The sequence below is a fragment of the Eucyclogobius newberryi genome, unplaced genomic scaffold (genome assembly GCF_026437365.1).
Source record: "Eucyclogobius newberryi isolate DKJ021-1_F unplaced genomic scaffold, fEucNew1.0.hap1 SCAF_163, whole genome shotgun sequence".
NCBI classification, from domain to species: domain Eukaryota; kingdom Metazoa; phylum Chordata; class Actinopteri; order Gobiiformes; family Gobiidae; genus Eucyclogobius; species Eucyclogobius newberryi.
Genome location: NW_027315794.1, coordinates 157568 through 173792, shown reverse-complemented (window position 1 = coordinate 173792; position 16225 = coordinate 157568). Strand labels below are relative to the sequence as shown.

Genomic DNA, 16225 nt, shown 5'->3' with positions numbered 1-16225 from the left:
TTCGAAATGGAATGGAGCCAAAGGAGTGATTGTACGGATTTGTGAACTGAACGCAATTATATGCAGATCAATATCCTTTCTAAGAAAATGGGTCTCTCTTACATATAGATTTAAAAAAAAAAATTCAAGGAAATCTGTTTGTAATAGACGTTTACAAAAATGTACATAGGCATTATTTTTGACAGGCAAAATGTGTCAGTCACGTCATTTAACGGACACATATTATGCCAAATTGATTGTTTTCTGAGCTTTTAACCATGTTCTGATAGTGTTAAGTCATCAAAAACTAACCTGGAGTTGCATTTAGCGTCATTCACGCTATTTTTATGAATCCTGGTTAGAAAGTCGTCTTCCCTCCCGACCGGCAAAAACACTCCGTTCTGAATCTCCTCGATAACTGTCGTCTTGATCGGTGATGTGGCTCCAAGAATGTTTTTTTTGCTGTTTTTAAGTCCATAAATCATCAGCGGACTTGTTATGTGCATTTCTGCTATGAGATCACGACCATTGCAACTCAGAGTAAAGCTCCTCAAAAGCATGTTTTAATGCCAATACAAATAATGTATAATATTTGTCCTTTAAGAAGGTAAACTACTGGGTCAAAAATCAGTTTCCATTAGTTTTATTCTGCTCTTTTGTACCTCAAATGTGACCCCCTGAATATAGAAGAGAATCAGTTTAGCAGTTTTACAAGAAGTCATTTGACCCGTCATTTGACCTACATTATTTTTATGAAATTTCCCCATGTGGGACAATAAAGGAATATCTTATCTTATCTTATCTTATTTTTCATTAATTATCCACCGCTTGATCCCGTTAGGTGTCGCGGGTGACAGGAGCCTATCCCTGTGACTTTGGGCCTTAGGCGGGTACATCCTGGACAGGGGCCAGCTCGTTTCAGGGTTAACACAGAGACATAGACACACAGACCAACATTCACTCACATTCATTCACTAGGGGCAGAGAGAACCCATGGTAACGTGGGAAGGACATACAGACTCCACCCATGAAAATCATGTGATGTTGGTCTGGCCCGGGAATTGAACCCATGATCTCTTTATTATCCCTAGGCGATCGCTCTAACCACTCTGCACCTGTTTCTATAATTTAATTGTTTTAATATTGTATTAAATATTGTAGTTGACAAAGAACAACATTCAAAATAATGATCAATGTATGTGACTGCAACTGTTAGGGACATTTTCAGTGTTTGATAACAACAAACTGCCTCTGACACTTTCTCTGTAATTCTTTAACATTCGAAATTGGATACAAGCCTTAAAAATGTGGAAAAACTGGTGGAGGGTATAGCAGCCACCTACTTGTCTCCATAGAGACGAGGGATCCTGAGATCCAGAATACACACTTCAATTCTTTACAGAGAGTGAGTCTGGTCACCACTCTCTCCGTTGCACTCCCAGTCAAACTCAAACCATGCAATCAAATGTGTTTATTTCAGTGACACATGTGGAACAGGAGCTCATTGGTCATCTATCATCAAACTCCTCTCAACTCAGATTAACAGCATTTAATGCTTTTCTCATTGATTCTGTAGAAACCTGAATTCTGAATCTGCAAATGTTTTAGTCCCTGTGATATATTTGTCTTTCTTTTGTCCTTTTGAGTAGACATGTTTGTTTTGATACAGACGGACCATGCATATCCCTGATTGGCTAATCCGTCTGTCCATCACACCTATCTGAATTTGCAGACATTATCAAAAGTACATCTTGGACATGTTAGTGCGATATGAACCATCTCGGACACTGAGGACCTCAGGGACCGGCCTCTTGCTGGTGGCCAGAGTCAGGAATAAACATGGACCGGCCTCCTGCTGGTGCCCAGAGTCATGGACCGGCCTCCTGCTGGTGCCCAGAGTCAGGACTAAACATGGACCGGCCTCCTGCTGGTGCCAGAGTCAGGACTAAACATGGACCGGCCTCCTGCTGGTGCCAGAGTCAGGACTAAACATGGACTGGCCTCCTGCTGGTGCCAGAGTCATGGATTGGCCTCCTGCTGGTGCCCAGAGTCATGAACAGGCCTCCTGCTGGTGCCCAGAGTCATGGACTGGCCTCCTGCTGGTGCCCAGAGTCATGAACAGGCCGCCTGCTGGTGCCCAGAGTCATGGACTGGCCTCCTGCTGGTGCCCAGAGTCATGAACAGGCCTCCTGCTGGTGCCCAGAGTCATGAACAGGCCTCCTGCTGGTGCCCAGAGTCATGAACAGGCCTCCTGCTGGTGCCCAGAGTCATGAACAGGCCTCCTGCTGGTGCCCAGATTCATGGACTGGCCTCCTCCTGGTGCCCAGAGTCATGGACAGGCCTCCTGCTGGTGCCCAGAGTCAGGACTGGGGGTTTCAGTTTTATGCAGCTAATATATGGAACAGTCTTCCTGAAGATGTGAAACAGTCTTCTGCTCTGACAATGTTCAAATCGTAGCTCTGCATGACTGAACTGATTTTCTCTTTTATGTCTTAAACTGTTTTGTGATTTCTGTCATTTCTTTGTGATTTGAATGCATGTTTTTCCTGTTGTGTGAAGCACTTTGAATTGCCTTGTGTATGAAATGTATTCTACATATAAACTTGCCTTGCCTTGCCCATTAACGCAGTGACCAGACCAGATATCGTTCTGATTTACCAGGCCACTCCACTATATGACATTAAACTGGTCTATATCATCTATCATCATCTAAATGTCGCAGTAGTTTTGCTGTTACTGCTGACATGTTGCTTTGTTTGAAATCTTGGTTAACATTTTACATTCATGTAGCTTTTTGGCCTTTTTTCAATTACAAGTAACTTACACCATTTCAGAATGTTGCCTAAAGCCTAATGCTTTAAAAAGCATTTTCTAATTAATTAAACAATTTTGCTGGTAGAATCGTTGCTTTGTTGTGGCATCAGTGCAGAGGAGCGACATACTTTGAGTTTTCCACACACTGTTGAACCAAGCTTAAAACTGTTTACTATGGATTGGCTGATCTCCGTCACTCCTCTCACTCTGACCACACTATTACCCCCAGGAGCGCAATAAAACTCACTGTAATACCTTTTCCCATCATACTCTGACAAAGCAACGCGTTGACATGGGTAGATAAAGCCATTCTTTTGGGAAAACTTGGCCTCTTCACCAGAGAGCTCATTGTTGCTGGATAAGTGACGCAATGGGAATATAGTGTGATTAGCGCCAGAGGGAAATGTGTTATACAAGTGGTCTGGAGCTGGTCTGACAGCTTTACTCTGTGGACAGTACAACAAAGGTGTTCTGTTGAGCTTGGATAGTGGCCAGATATGATGCAACTATGTAGTCAATAGTATTTCCCTTATGTATAGAAATATTATAATGACTTCTTTGAAAGCAGAGGTCATGTATAAAGAGGAGTGTGCCAGGATACCTACAGTTTTAGACAGCGCAGACATAGTTGCCAATGAGTAAAAAACTGTCAATATCTAATGTCATTCTCCACTTTCTAAAGTTCACTTTTAGAAAGTGTGTCTCTTGGTGAAACAACATTTCCTTGTCAAACTGTCCCGCTATGTTTTTGGTGCATTGTCTTGCTTAACCCTTAAGAAATGGAAAGAAATGTATGCTAATTTTGCCACTAATTGCTAACGGTAACAATCGTCACAAAACTGTGCTACATGTGGTAATGTTTGTTTTTTTTAAAACAATTTTTGGGCCCGAAGGCTTGATTAGACTGGTAAGGTAAGTGTGTAATGGGGGATGAGAGAGAAGGGAGGACATGCAGTAAATTGTCCAAGTTGGGACTTGAAACTCACAACATTGCGGCCAGCCACACTTGGAGCCAGCATATGTGTCCTGTGACTTAACCACTTCACCACTGGGCAGCAGTTGTGGTAACGAGTGGTCAGTCGCCAAAACAGCCCTGGTTTGTCATTGTTTATGAGGTTTGGAGGCTAATGCTAATGCCAACATTGAAAATGCTTTGGATCAAATATATGGAATGGTACCAGCCTTTAGAATGATAGTGTTCTCACTGGGAGAGTCTATCATCTCAAAGAAATCCACAACAGTATGCCTTATTGCATGTGCGTTACTGCTATCATCAGAAACTTGTGCAGTATAAATAGTTTTTGAATGTATTAAATTGTTTTGTACTTTGTACATAAAAAATACGAGAGGAGAGAAGGAGAGGAAGGGACAAAGGAGGCAGACGGCACTGCACACGAAGTGCGGGAAGGAGAGGCTGGACTTAATTTAAGTAAATATCTAAATATCTTATTTGGTATGTCTTATGTGAGTGTGGTGATCCACGTGAAGTGAGCGGAGCACAGTGAGACAGGTAATGTAGCTACAGTCATGGGAGAGTTTCTCTGCAGGTTTACAACAGTCTGAGATAGAGCTCACGATACTACACATATCCCAATACAGGCTCCACAATATGAATCCTGATACACGGAACATTATACGATACGCATCCTGATTCATGAATATCCCTTAAAACCAGTTTTAAAAATTTACTAAATTTATGTTTTTATTAAGTAGAATAATAATATTATTCATTAGAATGTCATCCTCAATAGCAGAATACAACTGTCCTATGATAAAGTCACATTTCCACTTGATGCATCAGTCTGTAGGTTCAGAAGTGTAGAATACAGCAATTTCTAATGACTTTATGTCGTTTAAAAGTATCATGATACACATCTCTGAATCGATATGCGTATTCCCAAGAAGTCCGTCACGCTATATCCCGATATTGATATATTGAGCACAGCCTTAGTCTGACAGGGACACAGTGATCCTTGGTGTGAGTTTAACTCACTCACATAATAATAATAATAATAATAATAACTTTTATTTATATAGCGCTTTTCAGTGACCCAAAGACGCTGAACATAATAAAAAAAGGGGGGGGTATTTACAGACAGGGGGGACAACACGTACAATACACATTAATATACAGATAAAATGAACAAGACAGAAGAAGTAGAGAGAAAAAGATGGGGATGTAACAGGGGGTAGAAGTGTAGGCAATGGGGTAGAGGAGGCTAGGGGTAGGGGAGGTCATAGGCTTGGGTGAAGAGGTATGTTTTTAGGTGGGATTTGAATGTTGTGAGTGAGGGAGAGTGGCGGACAGGTTGGGGGAGGGAGTTCCAGAGTCGGGGTGCTGTTCGGGAGAATGCTCTGTCGCCAAAAGTTTTGAGTCGGGATGTTGGTGCAGTCAGGGTGAGAGAGGAGGAGGATCGGAGAGCTCGGGTGGGGCGGTGGGGGATGAGGAGGTCAGACAGGTAGGGGGGGGCAAGGTGGTGAAGAGCTTTGAAGGTGAGGAGGAGTATTTTAAAGTTTATGCGCTGCTTGATGGGGAGCCAGTGGAGAGAGCGGAGAACGGGAGTGATGTGATCACGGGACCGGGTGTGGGTGAGGAGGCGGGCAGCGGAGTTTTGGACCATTTGGAGTCTATGGAGGGAATGGGAGGAGATGCCAGTGAGGAGGGAGTTGCAGTAGTCAAGGCGGGAGGAGATGAAGGCATGGATGAGGGATTCAGCAGCGGGGACGGTGAGGCAGTGTCGGATTTTGGCGATGCGGCGGAGGTGGAAGTATGAGGTCTTGACAATGTGGCTGACATGGGGAGTGAAGGAGAGGGTGGGGTCCATGATGACACCGAGATTGCGTACCAGGGTAGAGGGGGTGATGGTCGAGGTGTCGATGCTGAGTGAAAAGGGACCAGTTTTATTGAGAGTGGATTTGGTGCCAATGAGGAGGAGCTCTGTTTTGTCACTGTTCAGTTTGAGGAAGTTGAGAGTGAGCCATGATTTTATTGTAGAGATGCAGGTTTCAATGTGGCTGAGGGGAGGGTTTTGGGTGGATTTGGTGGTGAGGTATATCTGGGTGTCGTCAGCGTAGCAGTGAAAGTCCAGGTTGAGTTGGCGGAGGATGTGACCAAGGGGGAAGATGTAGCAGATGAAGAGGAGGGGGCCGAGGACTGAGCCCTGGGGGACCCCCTGCGTTACTGGGGAGAGGGTGGATGAGTGACCGGAGAGGGAAATGAACTCTTGCCTGTTGGTGAGGTAGGATGTGAGCCAGTCAAGTGCAGAGCCCTCAACACCCAGTTGGCGCAGCCTTTGTAGGAGGATGGAATGGTTTATAGTGTCAAAGGCTGCGCTGAGGTCTAGTAGTAACAGGATGTTGAGGGCCCCGGAGTCTGCAGAGGTGAGGAGATCGTTGAGTACTTTGACCAGGGCTGTTTCAGTGCTGTGAAGTGGGCGGAAGCCAGATTGGAGGGGTTCATAGAGGTTGTTTGACTGGAGGTGGATGTGAAGTTGGGCGGCGACGATGCGTTCCAGCGTTTTTGAGAGGAACGGCAGGTTGGAGATGGGGCGGTAGTTGGAGAGGTTGGCGGAGTCTAGGGTGGGTTTTTTGAGGATGGGGGTGATGGAGGCCAGTTTGTAGATGGAAGGAACATGGCCGAGGGATAAAGACTGGTTGAAGAGGGTGGTGAGATGGGGGATGAGAGCAGGGAGGCAGGCCTTGGTTAGATTCGTTGGGAGGGGGTCGAGAGAGCAGGTGGTGGTTTTGGAAGCGGTGATGAGGTCTATGATATGAGAGGAGTTAACAGAGGAGAAGGTGATGAGGGCAGGGAAGGGTGGGTGGTCAGGGAGAGGAGGGGGGGCAGGGGTGGGGGTGGTGATGGAGTTAATGGAGACGGCAGTCATGGAGCTGTTGATTTTGGAAATTTTGTCATTGAAGGCAAGGAGGAAAGAGTTGCAGAGGTCAGGGGAGGAGGGTGGAGTGATGTCCGGTGGCTGGAGCAGCTTGTTGACGGTGGAGAACAGGGTGCGAGGGCTCCGGTGGGAGCTGTTGATGAGGGTGGAGAGGTGGGCAGATTTGGCGGCTTGGAGAGCGTCACGGTAGGAGGAGATGTGTAATTTGAAAGCTTCGGCGTGGACGGTGAGGCGGGTTCTTTTGAGGAGTCGTTCGAGTTGGCGGCCAGTCTGCTTCATGGTGCGGAGTTCAGGGGTGTACCAGGGGGCGGGGTTGATGTATGAGACGGAGGAGGTTTTCCAGGGGGCTAGGGAGTCAAGGGAGTCGGAGAGGGTGGTGTTGAGCATGACAGCATAGTCGTCGGGGGAAGAGGGGGGGGAGTCAGGGGGGAAAGCAGAGGATATGAGCTGGGAGAGCGTGAGGGGGTTGACTGACTTGATATTGCGGTAGGTGATGGTGCGTTTTTTGGGGTTGTGGGGCGAGGGTAGGGGGGCGGAGAAAAGGATGCAGAGATGATCAGAGAGTGGGAAGGGGAGGGGGTGGGGCTTAGATATGGGTAGGAGAGAGGAACAGACTAAGTCCAGAGTGTGGCCTTTGGTATGGGTGGGGAAGTCAATATGTTGGGTGAGATGGAAGCAGTCCAGGAGAGAGAGGAAGTCGGATGTCAGTGGGGCGTTGGGGCAGTCAATGTGGATGTTGAAGTCACCAGTGAGTAGGAGGCGGGCAGAGAGAGAGGATGCGATGGTGAGGAGTTCAGACAATTCAGTGAGGAAAGAGGGGTGGGGCTTTGGGGGACGATAGATCAGGATAGCGGTGATAGAGTTGGGGAGGGAGAAGGCGAGGTATTCAAATGATGAGATGGATGGAAGGTTGAGGTTCAGTTCAGTGATGGATTTAGATTTTTTATGAATAACAGCAAGACCTCCCCCACGCCCGGAGAGGCGGGGTTTGGCAGTGTAAGTGTAGTTGGAGGGAGTGGCTTGGTTGAGAGCATAGAAGTCCAGGGGCTGTTGCCATGTTTCACAGAGGAGAAGCAGATCAATGTTAGTGTCCAGTAGCAGTTCAGATATAACAGGTGATTTGTTGGCGAGGGAGCGGCAGTTCAGCAGTGCAAGGGAGATGGATGGGGGCGCGGAGATGGATGGGGGCGCAGGGGTGGGGGGGCGGAGGTTGCTGAGGTTGGCAGTGCGGCAGGTGGGGGTGACAGGGGGGCGAAAACTAGTCCAGAGTGAGGGGATAGGTGAGCCGTCGTTGGAGTGTTGGTTATGGGAGAGACCAGAGCCCCTGTGGATGTAGCGGGGCCGGCGAAGGATCCCAGCTGAGCTAGCTGCAGAGGCAGCAGCAGCTGGGAGACGGTGGTTATGGTTGAGGAGGTGAAGGTCAGCAGCGGTGTAGGTGAGTAGGCGAGAAGTTGGTGGAGCGGTGGCCTGGAGGCGTGGGAGTGATAGTCCGAGGAGGAGATGGAACGTAGCAGCAGATGAGAGTAATCCAGTTAGAATGTTGGCGGTGGCTAGAGGCTGGTTAACTAGAAGCTGGTGGGCAGAGAGTTGTGAAAAAGCGGCAGTGGACCGGGTGTTGAAGCTGGTGGAGTGAGTGGCGTTGGTTGCCCCAGACCTTGTCTGCACGGCAGGGAGGCCCCGCGATACCATGACGGACCTCCGCAGGTGTTAAGCCAGCTGTTAGCTGGCGGCTAGGGCAGTAGATAGTCCAGGAGTGAGGGAGGAGATGAGCGATGGACGGTGCAGTAATGTCCGATGAAGTTAAGGAACAGGGATGTAGACAGAAGACAACACAGAGACGCGGGAACAAAACAAAACAATGGAAACGACTAACAAAACAAAGACGTTGGGACAGAAGCGGCAGTCCACATACCAGACGCCGGCGTTGCTCTAGCCCAATCAAGACGCATTTGAGTCCAGTTTTGTGACCAGATCGCCCCCGTCTGTGGAGCGGGGAAAGTTTTCCTTGTAAACATTTTTACATTTATTTAAATAGACTTCTATACCACCTACTCTTTGTAGTAAAATGCACATGACTCAGTAGACTGTAATATGCCTTAGTTTGTGAATTTATAAAAGCAAAAATGAAATGCATTTATCTGATACATTTCCAAAGCAAATGTGAGATGTGCAGACTGACATTGTTTTCAGTATGGTAATACAATTTACAAATTGGAGCATAGGGCGTGATCAGTGTCCGAGGCTGACCGCCTCCCTCTCCGCTTGGACTGATCTGGTTGGTGGCTGCTGTTACGCTGCTGCCTTTGTCCATGGGATTTGTATGGATCAATTTTTTTACAACATTCTCGAGCAAATGTAGTTTTGAGCTTGTCCTGTCCTCCTGATTCAGTGTGTTCAGTCTGCGGGGTTAGACCTGGTTTAGGCGGCGCTTTATCTTTGTTTAATGACAAGCCTCCTTCCTTTTCCTTGTAAACATTTTTACATTTATTTAAATAGACTTCTATACCACCTACTCTTTGTAGTAAAATGCATTTATGTAGTGATAAGCTTTATGAAAATCCTTTTAAAGCCTCTTATTATTTTATTTTGAATGTAGATGTAGATTACATTCTGCCACATGCAAGTTGCAGTGTTATAAGTTAAGCATTCACCTCTGAACCAAAGGGTTGCTAGTTTGACACTGCACCATTCTCCACCCTAGTCACAGTTCTCATGTGCCCTGTTCTCTTTCAGCCACTGTTCCAGCCGAGGAGCAGAGCTGGTCCTCCCACACATCGCACTAACTGTCCAGCCCACACCTTCCTTTCCCTCTGTGCTCCAGCTCCTCCACACAGTATGCCTGAAACCCGTTGCCTAGAACCCGTCGCCTCAAACCCGCCGCTTAAAACCCGCCACACAGTATGCCTGAAACCCGTCGCCTGAAACCCGTCGCCTGAAACCCGTCGCCTAGAACCCGTCGCCTCAAACCCGCCGCTTAAAACCCGCCACACAGTATGCTTGAAACCTGTCGCCTAAAATCCGTCGCCTAGAACCTGTCGCCTAAAAACTGTCGTCTAAAATCCGTTGTCTAAAACCCGTCGCCTTGAACCGGCCGTCCCAAACCCGCCGCTTAAAACCCGCCACCCAACCCCTGCTGCCTGAAACCCGGGACCTGTGCTGGGGATCATTACGTAAGGCCCCTCTGTAATCCTGCTTATGAAGAACAGCCCCCCATGTGACACAGTGAGGCTGGGTGCTGCTGTTGGGTGTGGGTGCTGCTGTTGGGTGCTGCTATAAGAGGAGACTTTTGACTTGGCTGGTTTGAAGGAGAAAAATATGTTTTGGTGTCATCGCAAAACTGGATGAGACTAGAAGATTGGGAAAAAGTTGAGGTTTTTTGTTGTTGGACAAGTTGGACCAGAGGAGTCGGGTTGCTGGATCTGGTGAAGATATGGATTTTATTGTTTCAAATCATTATTTCTTTGTCATACTTGTTTACAATTGAATGATTGTTGCGATTAATTTGTCACATTAGTAATTATGGCTGTAGGCCTTTAGCGATTAAGTCCAGTGGTTCTCAAACCTTTTGAGGCCAGGGACCCCTTATTGGTCAGAAAATATCCCAAGGACTCCCTGTCATTCTCTACAGTGGTAGCACGATAAAATTCAGAAGTTCAAACCTTGTTTAGAGCCAATATTGGAATCAAAATGTATTCCCCAATGCCCTTTTTTATTGGTATCCATCCACCTGTAATAATTTCTGTTAAAAACATTGTATATTTATGTATGTATTCAAGTGATGATCACTGTTATCACAATTTTTGCACATGTGGCCCAGGGACCCCCAGGGGCCAATTAATTGGTCAATGGAGTTGATTTTTATGAGTTAAATATTTACTTTATTGAGGTTTGAAAGGTTTATGTGGGCTACAGCACAAGTAGATAAGGAAGACATTTTATTTATCTGTTTGAATAGTTTTTGTTGCATTTTAGAAATATAGTTTGGGTCAAACACATAATGTATATCATAGCGACACAATATTGTTTGTGCGGCGCTCGCTTTAGTCGTCTATATCCAGCAGATACTATTGATTCTCATTTGAGCTATATTGATACTAAAAAGAATACAGTAAATAGAACAAAGTTGGACCTTTCTTGAATAATGATCTTCCGCTTTATCACGTAGTATAAGGCCACAAAATAATATTAAAGAAACAACAACAGCAAAGTTACACTTTGGTTGACTTGAAAGGCACTATTTAGGGGTGTTCATGGTTAAACGATTAATTGTTCCATGTTGCGTAAGGTTCAAATCTTCCATCTTTGGCTTGATCCGTTCTGTGAACAAAATAACAACGAAAAAGCAACAAAATTTATTAATCTCTTGCTTTTCAACAAGTATGCCGGGGAACACTAGGGTGCATTAAGGTATTGCCAGGATCGCCTTGAAAAAAATAATGTGTTTTTGAGTTGGGGTGGCGTTGTAACCTTTCAACTCAAAAAGTGTTTTGCGACTCCAAAAATGTTAAATTATTGTGTTAACCAATAAAGATTGCTAAGGGCTCTAACTAAAAATTCAAAAAAAAAATTAAAAACGTGCCTCATAGCACTATATAAATCCTGCTCTTTTCACAACTTTCAAAGCCCTGTGCAGTTTACTCTCACGTTTAAGCTAACAAACATTAGCATGCGTTGCCGAGAATAAAACATTCTATAATTAGATTTAGACAGCACACTGATCTGATCCTAACAGTTGTGTATAGCATACTGTATATGGGCACTTAGACAAAACAGATTTGATGTTATTACATGAAAAAATGGCCTTTTGAGGAGGTAAAATGCTGTCTCCCCTCTGACTGTACACACGCTGCATAGATCACATGATAACCTCTCGTCCCCTCTGTGCTCTTGTCTTTGCAGATAACATCCATGAAGTGCCCAGGCTCGGGCCCTCTCAGTGTCCAATAGGACTGTCGGAGCATCTCCCTCCACCTCCTCCTTCTCCCCTCTGACCCCTGACCTCTGACCCCGCCCCTCTTCCTTCCGGCAGCACCATGCTCATCAAGGAGTACCGCATCCCCATGCCCATGAGTGTGGAGGAATACCGCATCGCTCAGCTCTACATGATCCAGGTCAGCAACACACAACCACTTCAAAACAATGCTCATGGGTTTCAATTTAACTGACATAGCAATTAACAATTGAAAAGGGAATACTTTTATCTTTCAAATGTTAAAAAATCCTCAAATTGTATCATACATGAAGCAAAAACCCAATTTGTACTCAAGTAAATGTAGTTTCATGGCTAAAAATCTGCTCTATTACTAGTACTAAGTAATAAGTACTGCACCAAAATTATGTACAGTATAAGAAATACTACTCACTTGTTAATTTTAAACTCAAATTTAGTAGCACATTAGAACAAACTTTTATACAAAAGTTGATTAATTCTACAGTTTTAAGCTGAATTAAGTTATGTAAGTTGTGTAACTGTACATTTGTACTAGAGTAAAAGCACAGTTAGATGTGGGAGATATCATAAAAAAAATATAAAAAATTACCTTAAAAAGAGACCTAAAATTGTGTAATCTTCCAAACAAAGGAATAAAGTGATATTTCTGCACGTTTTTGGTTATTTTTGAGATCTATTCACATTTTTGTGCAATACTTGACTCTCAACCAACACATTTACAGACACATATTCATGCATCATTCAAATATTGTCTGAGGTAACAAACGTGGAAGAAACAAGTATCTAGTGGTGGGAAATTGATTGGTTACGATATAATATGGCATTTTTTGTATTGAAGATAATTGGAATATTGAGGATATTGTTATTAAAACACAATTGTTATTAAATGTACATCAGTTTTTTTTTTGTTTCCGTTCAGTGACATGAATAAATCCTGGCCTCTTTTATGTGACTTATTCTTCATTCCATTTAAACAAAATAATGTCTACTCTGGACTCATCCCTCATTCTATATATCTCAACTGTATATCTGGGATTCTGTAGTCTTGTCACAAATCATAGCATTGCTATGCTAACTGGCTTCTTATATGTGACACATTTTAAAAATTATTATTGCAGATTATTCACAGTATACAGGATATTCTGATTTTGCACACTTCCTAACAACAATTTCCATTTTTGTTTGTGTTCCATGTATGGCCCCCTTCTACTGCTGCGTGAGAAATCTTTTTTTCCTGTCGTCCATTCTGTGCACTAAAGAAAACAAGTCTCTTAAAAGCCTAATTTTAAAAGTGTGATTGTCCAATTGTGAAAGAATTGGTCACAGGGCATCTGACGTGAGCCAGGAACAATGGGGTCATGTGTGTGACAGATTATCGCTTTTCTGCCCCAAAACCGGATCTTTCCACATCACATCTAAGAAGGCAGTTGAACACGTCAGAAGCACATATTTGTGTCCAACTATAGCAGCCTTATGATGGCTCTACGACCTCAGCACAGCCCCAGTCCTCACACGCTGACAGGCGTCTGTAAATGTGATGCGTGTACATATAGAAGGGATTGCGTTTAATCCTCTAACACTGGATCGCAGCGTCGGTTGAGCTTCACTTGATGTTTGTGTCTTTTTTGGCAGAATAAACTGTATTTTGATTATAGGTTTAAGCCAGAAGACTGGATAAAGCATAGCAGTGTGGTGTGGAATAAGCTGCCTTCGCTCCACTCTTAGCTGTAATAAGCAAATTCTTATAATATAGAGCTGTTCGGCATGTGGTTAAACCAAATGCACTGGAGCCGGACTTGTGTGGAATGTGTTAGTTTTGTCATCTAATATATTTTTGTTATAGTTAATTTGAGTAATATTTTTGCTGATGCTGAAGATGAACATTTAACATAAGCAACAAGACCAGATCCAAGGTCCCAGTGAAACAATGCATGATTTTTTGCGCATGCCCAGATACTTGGTGCAAGTTCTGAAGTTGCTATAGTAACCATATTTAGGACAAACCTAATTTTTGAGATTTGTTCGATTAAATGTATCAAATCTATTTTTTTTTTTAATGATAAATACTTGCTTGAAGTCCATAATAATTATATATTTGAACTGTTGATAAATAGAGCTGAGTAATTTAAAACCGCTAACTTTGAAAATAATGAGCTAAACTATCACTTTTGTTTTCTCTTTCTAAGAATAAACTCTACAAATATATGTATATGATATAACTACATTTATTTTTTATTTTTCCCATGAGCGAAACTCATTGAAAAATCAATGAGTTGAAGTTCCTGAATGCCTTTTAAAATAATAATAATGTCCTGAGATCTTAATCGCCGAATACCTGATCTGATATTCAGCAAATATTATGTTAACTACTCCCAAAGAGAGCTTTGTAAATAAACAAAATGCAGATTGCCATCCTACTTTAGAGCATATTCACAGTGGTGAGTTCTCTATCCTTCTCCTGTAATGAACCTTAATGCTGAGTGATAAACAGAGTTCAGTGCTTTTAAGACTGTTGCTGTAGAATTCATGTATATCTATATACAATGTCACTATAATCTAGAACTGAGAGAAATGTAGCCTGGAACTGTTTACTCCAATTAAGAGGAATACAATCTGGACAATCCGGCTTTAAGATTATCCATTAGCTCTTGTACGTGTTTGTTGAAAGAGAGTTTATTATCGATTATTTCTAGCAAACCACTTTTTAAAATTTGTATCATTCCCTATAGCATCCAGATGATCCAAGAGAATACAGTGATCTACAGAATCAGAAGATTAAGAATCAGAAGATTAAGAATCAGAAAAGGTGTATTGCCATGGTCATTCAACGCAGTTTGCAAACGGTTGAATAATTGTTACAGTGGCAGGTGTTAAGTGTTGTGGCAGGAGGTTCTGGTCCAGATGGATCGTAGCCTCCTACCTGAGGGGAGTGGCTCAAATAGTCTATGTCCAGTGTGAGAAGGGTCAGCAGTGATCCGACCTGCTCGTCCCAGAGCCCCGGAGACGTACAGGTCCTGCAGAGATGGAAGTCTTCTCAGCAGAGCGCACAATGTGCTGTAGTCTCTGTTTGTCCCTGGCTGTGGCTCCAGCGTACCACACGATGATGGAGGAGGTGAGGATGGGCTCAATGATGGCCGTGTAGAACTGCACATCATCTGCGCTGGCAGCTTGGCTTTCCTCAGCTGCCACAAGAAGTACCTCCTCTGCTTGACCTTCTTGATGAGGGAGATGATGGTGGGCTCCCACTTGAGGTCCTGGGTGATGGTGGTGCTGAGGAAGTGGAGGGAGTCTACGGTGGTGAAGGGGGGCTGGGGGGCTGGGGGGCTGTGACTCTCTTGAAGTCCACGGTCATCTCCACTGTCTTCTGGGCGTTGAGCTCCAGATTGTTACCGCTGCATCAGGACACCAGCCGGTCCACCGGGCTCACCCTCGTCCGAGATGAGCCCGATGAGGGTGGTGTCGTCTACAAACGTGATCAATTTTACAGTATCTTGGCTGGGGGTGCTGCAGTTTGTGCACAGGGAGATGAGCAGAGGAGAAAGTACACAGCCCTGTGGAACTCCTGTACTGATAGTTCGAGACATTCTTCCCCAGCCGCACGCACTGCCTCTCATTTGTCAGGAAGTCAGTGATCCCCCTGCAGGTGGAGTAAGGCACGTCGAGCTGGGACCGTTTGTCCTGTCCCGTTGCAGAGAGGATGGTGTTGAATGAAGAGCTGAAGTCTACAAACATGTTCCTGGTGTAGGTTACAGGAGTCCAGATGCTGCAAGAATAAAAAGCTTTTGAAATATCAACAAAAACAGCCGGACATTCTTCACGACTGTCCAATGCAATATCAATATCATGTATAACTTTGGTAGCTGCTGTACCTGGTGTATAACTGGACTGGTAGCTATTTAGAATGTTATATTTTGTTGAGAAAGCACGCATCTAATTACTTATTAGCTTCTCCAAGAGTTTTTCTAGTTTGAATAGTTTTGAGATTGAATGGGAATTATTCAGTTTGTTTTTCTGGCCCCCTTTATGCAAAGTGAGAACAAAAGCAGTTTTCCATAGTAATGAGATACTTTCAACTTGAATTGGGGGATTAAAAACTTGAGTTAAACAATTTACTATTATTGGAGCTGACAACATTTTTACCAATAATATTCATGATGAAAAAGTTCAACGCTGTGTTGGGCTCTGGAATACTAGTGGTAAAACCAATGTCACCAATGTACAGATCAGACAAAAATGCTCAAGACCTTTTACCAAACAGTAAATTATTTGTATTTGATACATTTTGTCCACCCAATAGGACAGTGGTCACTAAAGTCAAGAGTAAAGACGCCACTACATTGGTAATTCTGAGGCTTGCTGCTTAAGATAATGTCCATTAATGTTGCTTTAAGTGGGTCTGTAGGGTCAGGTCGGTTGGGAGCATGAGTTGTGTGAGGTTTAATCCATTACAATAGTTTTTTTTAGACCGTCAGAAGGTTTGGACAACCAATCCATGTTCATGTCGCCTAAAACAAGTAACTCAGAATGATCAAAATTGGAGAGGAAGGTAAAGAAGTCCTCTAGCTAACTGACAGAAGCAGACACAGGA

The 16225-nt window shown here is 44.1% G+C and overlaps 1 protein-coding gene across 6 annotated transcripts in view; it reads left to right on the top strand.

Moving 5' to 3' along the window:
• The window catches only part of LOC140362368 (membrane-associated phosphatidylinositol transfer protein 2-like), a 100670-nt gene that overhangs the window by 38202 nt on the left and 46243 nt on the right, over nt 1–16225 (top strand). For all 6 annotated transcript variants that reach the window (XM_072448459.1, XM_072448460.1, XM_072448461.1 and 3 more), the window contains exon 2: nt 11586–11797. In XM_072448459.1, coding sequence (XP_072304560.1) covers nt 11720–11797 — 78 coding nt within the window. In that variant the 5' untranslated portion in view covers nt 11586–11719. The remainder of the gene's footprint in view (nt 1–11585; nt 11798–16225) is intronic.